The 4894-nt window shown below is 40.2% G+C and overlaps 1 protein-coding gene across 1 annotated transcript; it reads right to left on the bottom strand.

Annotated features, from left to right (window-relative positions):
* Positions 1 to 4356: 4356 nt before the first annotated feature.
* On the bottom strand, positions 4357 to 4707 carry LOC104847625 (V-type proton ATPase subunit G 1-like). Its single transcript, XM_033760123.1, is given in 1 exon segment — positions 4357 to 4707. A coding segment is annotated over 1 exon segment (351 nt).
* Between the last annotated feature and the right edge of the window lie 187 nt (positions 4708 to 4894).

Genomic DNA, 4894 nt, shown 5'->3' with positions numbered 1-4894 from the left:
CAGGCCGGGAGCTCGCGCGCACGCCGCCGGGTGATCGCAGGCAGCAAAGTACACACTTTTTACATGTTGTCTAGAGATGAGTTCTTTTACCAAACTTCAGCACTACTTAACATCCTGGCCAGGCCAGAGGGTAAAACTATCTTATTTTCCACTTACTGAATGATGGCATCTATTCTGACCCCTTTGGAATGAAAATTGTCAAGCCCCAAAATTAACTGTGGAGAGGTTAGAAATTGAGCAATGAAAACAACAAAATCTGTCCATGACATTATTGATTACAAAATCAATTTGTGATTCAATCTTCCGGCCCTGGTTTATTTACAATTTTGCAAGTTTGAAAGATGAAACGCTACAATGTAAACGTGCAGACGTTGCAGTGGGCACATCTAGGAATTGCCCTTGTCAGAAAAAACTGTTGGTTTCTTAGCCCTGCACTCTGGCTAAAAGTGAGCTATAGCCAGGTGTGTTTTGTGTGTTTCTGTAGTTCCAGCACTTTAAGAGGCCAAAGCAGGAGGATCACAAGTTTGAGCCCAACCCAGGAAACTTTGCAATTTAGCATTTCTGTTTCAGAAGAAGGGCAAAGGGAAGGAAAAGGTGGAGGAGAGGAGGGAGGCGGGGGAGGGAAAACGGAGAGGAGGAGGGAGGAAGAGGAGAAAAAGAGATGAGTGTTAGCATCTTCTGCCTCCAGGCCAGGCTGTCTTAAAACAGGGACTCTCCAAAGTTGGAGGGTGGGAGCAGTATGGAGGAAGAGGGGAAACAGCCAGAAATCTGACTTGGTAGCGTATTACCTTTCTTAGCATCATGTGCTGTAGCTTTTATTTGCACAGCATTTAATGGTTGGCATTAAGTTAATCTGATATCCTAGTCCTCTCAATCACTTTTGCCTTTCTTGGCTTGTGGAATATTAGTATTCTTAGTTTTATTATGCAAGCTCCCAGCGTCCTCAGGCCTGCATCACTGTAGAATTTCCTATGACTTAGTACAAGAGAAAAATAGGAAGAGAATGATGGGGAAACATTTAGAAACCACCAACAGCCATAGATTGATTCATTTATCCTGCACAACAACTCCAGGAAGTAGGAACTATTTTACTTGTTCAATGGATGAGCAAACTGAGGCTATTGTTGCACAGTCTAAGTAAAGTCAGATTTCGAATCCAGGTCTGTGTGATACCTAATCTCAAAGTTTTACTCTTTTGCTTTTTTGCTCTTTGTTTTTTGAGACAGGGTCTCACTATGTGATTCAGGCTGGCCTTGAACTCATGGCAATTCTCCCACCTCCTGAGCACCAATATTACAAGAGTGTGCCGCCATGCCTGGAGATTCCAGTTTTTGACATTCTGTTATATACTGTCTCCTGAAAAAGTGCTCATTGAACTCTCTTTTATTGAACTCTCCCCGAGTTATTCCAGATGATGAAACCTCACCGGCTTAAAGGTACAAGTTAGAAACCATGCTGTGCCTTTTTGTCTGTTGCCTCCACTTTTAACCTACTTCTTTGTGTAACATGTTCATTAGAATAACAGGCTTTCCTCTAAAATCCAGTTGTGTAACTCAACATTTCTAGAAGCTAAAGATATATATCACTGTATTTGACCTCATTTCATGAGTCAGAGTTCCAGGCTACACTTACTTTGGGGGAAATGTTTACAATCCAGAAAGAGCAATGTTGGTGAAAGCTGAAATAGAGCTTGAGATAGAATTCCTCTCCTAAAGCATCATCATTTTTTTATGGCTGGGCGACTATGGGAATGAACATTACCTTACAGTTCTGGTAGAGAGAATTATGGTAGTGTTAACCGTTACAGAAGCTCTGATAACATGATTACTAGTGAGGACAAAGTATCAAACAAACGGAGCAGAGTTTCGTGAAGTTCATCAGGAAAGCCTTCCTGGAAGAAGTGGGCTGAACTGGATACTGAAAAGGCACTGACAAAAATAAAAGGAAGACGTGTAAAGTCAAGATGAAGGGAATAGTACACACAAAGGCTTAGAGCTATATCTTTGATATTTGTTTGCCATATTTGACTGGATTGAAGAATAAGAACAGATTGCACAACAAGCATTTACTGAGTACATATTGTATATTGAAATTTTACTAGACCATAAAAATTTTCAAAAGAGAGCCTAAATATGTTCCCAAGCAGCCTTCAGGGAACTCCTCATCTTGTAGGGGGACCAAAACACACATAAACCCTCATGGTTCAATGGGTGTTTGTGATGCTTAATCTTGATTGTCAACTTGATTGGCACAGAGATGCTTAGGAGATTAGTAAAGCACACTTCTCGTTGAGAATGTGTGGGTCATGTGGCATGACCTTGGGAATATATTTGATCCCTGGCCCCCTGTTTTCCTGGTTGCCAGGAGGTAAGTAAATTTCTTCCACCCTGACGTTTAGCCTTGCAACTAGCTCACAGTGGATTTAAACTTTTGAAAACTTTTTGGTGTATGTGCTACTAAAGCAAGCACAACCTTTGAAAACTTGAGCCAAAATAAACCTTTTCTTCTTTAAATTATGCATTGTAAGGTATTTTGTCTGGACAGTAGAAAAGTGACAAATACAGAAAACCAATATGAAGAGTGGAGTTATTGTTATGACTACCTGTCCATGAGGTTCAGTAGCATTTGGAAATTGTTTTCCAGAGAAGTTTGGAGAATCAGGCTGGAGAAGGCCTAGAATGCTGTAAGCAGAGACTTATTTGCAATTCTGGTATGAGTTCAGAAGATAAGAATGCTGATAGAGATGCAGACAGTAAAGAATATATTTATGAGGTTTCAGATAGGAATGAGAATTCAGTCGCAAATTGGACTAGAGGACATTTGTATTATGTTCTAGTAAAGAATTTATCTATATTTTGTTCATGTCCTAAGACTTTGTGTGGGGCTACATTTAAAGATGGCAGACGGATTAGTTTGGTGAGGGAAACCCTAGGAAACTGTGGAAGTCAGAGACGTGGAACAGTTGCCTAGGGAAGATTCTGTCTGTGAATGGAGCCAAGCAAATACAGAGGCCACGTGGTCTGTAACCAGCAAAGCTGTAAAGGCTTTATAAGCTGTAAAGGCTGCCCAAGCCCTTTGGTGCTCACATCCTGCCACCATGTGTCCTGAATGCTAACATGGAGGTACGGGATTTAATGTTTTCCCTGATTGGTTTCAGTATTGCTTTGGCCCTATCCCTTTCTATTTCCCTATTTCTCCATGTTAGAATGAGAAGTTTTCCCTGTGCCACTAATATATTGGGAGCATGTAACTTGTTTGTCCTTTGATTGTATGTTTTTTTTTGTTTGTTTGGTTTTTACTTTTCAAATGTTCATTGCTAAGAAGTTGCCTTGAGCCTCAGGAGATCTTTGGATATGGTCACTCTGAAATATTGGAACTGTGGAAACTTTGGAGAAGGACTGAGTGTGTTTCTAATCATATACAAGATAGTTCTGTCATGTTAGGCAGAATTATAATCTTGCTTTTGTCTCTAGCTATTAAGTAAGGTTTAAGGAGATGTTTGGGGGTATCAAGTTGACAAGGGATGGACTTGTGATGTTAGCCTTTTTTTGCATAACAAAGTCTTTATTTTTACTTGTAAGTGGTTATCAATACAACAAATAATAAGTAACAAGTTCTTGAGTCCTATCATCTAGCAAAATTTTTTTGTTTTGTTTTGTTTTGCTTTGAGACAAGGTCTCACTGTGCAATCTAGGCAAGCCTGGATCTTACTATGTAGCCCAAGCTAACCTCAAATTCAAGATGCTCCTTCTTTAGCTTCCCAAGTAGTGGTATTATAGGCATATACCACCACACCCAGCTCATCTAGTAATTTTGTTTAAGATAAGATAAATGCAGCCCAAGCAACTATTCTAGTATTCGCTGTTCTAATCCTTCCCCAGAATATACTATTTTAAGGCTGGCTGCTGCACTATGGAAGTTACAAATAGCTATTTACTACTTTTTTCATAGATAAAAGCCCTGACCTTCAAGAAAGTGTAAGGGAAATATTATTTAATCCCTTCCTTTCTTTAAAGAACTGTTTTTTCTTTTTCTTACTAAATCTAACAATGAAAAAGTCAATACTGATATGCATGTTGATTGAGCTAATGTGTATACTTGAGGTATAGGGAAACAGACAACATACACTCATTAACTTTCTAAGAAATATGAGGTAAAAAGACAAAATCTTTGGAGGAAGTACTAAGTTTGTCCAAAGAAGCTAGATATGCTACTCTCCAAAAAGTGGAAGGAACTATTATACAGCATAATAAATAATTTAATGCATTTTATAAGAACAAAAATTGACTTTGGTAAAGCTTCATATTTCATGAGAGCATCTACAATGCTAATCCATAGAACAGGTGCTTCTTTCTTCTATCCATTGTTGTGGTAGTTTTCATGGATTTCTGGTCGGATGTCGCAGACAAAGGCCAAGCGGTTATCTAGGACTTCTTCCCTGTTCTGCCGGAAGCAAGTCTGGAGGATGGCCATCTGCTTCTGTGTCCCCTTCTCCGCTTCACTGCTGCAGCTGCCATGGGATCCTAAAGCCACAGTTTCCTTGGCCTTGAACTCTTTCTCCCTCTGCAGGCGGAACTGTTCAATCTCAGCCTGAGCTACTTTGGCCTGTTCCTGCCTCAGGTTCTTTTGCTTGCAGGCCTCCTGCACCTCCTCAGCTCACTTCTTGGCCTGCAGCAGCTGCTAGTCTCCCTGTGACTGGCTGGTCATAGCTGCTCTGTGATGTTAGTTTTGATTATTAATTTGGTTGGATCAAGAGCCACTTAATAGAGTATACTTCTGTGTCTGTGTGAGTCATAGGGTTGTGAACTTTGGGACTATAACTGGTCCCTTGAACCTTGTCTAGCTATTTTCCTGTCTCTTTGTTTCCTGGCCTTGATGAAATGAGAAATTTACC

Source organism: Fukomys damarensis, unplaced genomic scaffold (assembly GCF_012274545.1).
Source record: "Fukomys damarensis isolate Sample0158 unplaced genomic scaffold, DMR_v1.0_HiC HiC_scaffold_39, whole genome shotgun sequence".
Taxonomy (NCBI): Eukaryota; Metazoa; Chordata; class Mammalia; order Rodentia; family Bathyergidae; genus Fukomys; species Fukomys damarensis.
Note: the sequence above shows the minus strand (reverse complement) of the source record. Positions and strands in the feature narration are given on the sequence as shown.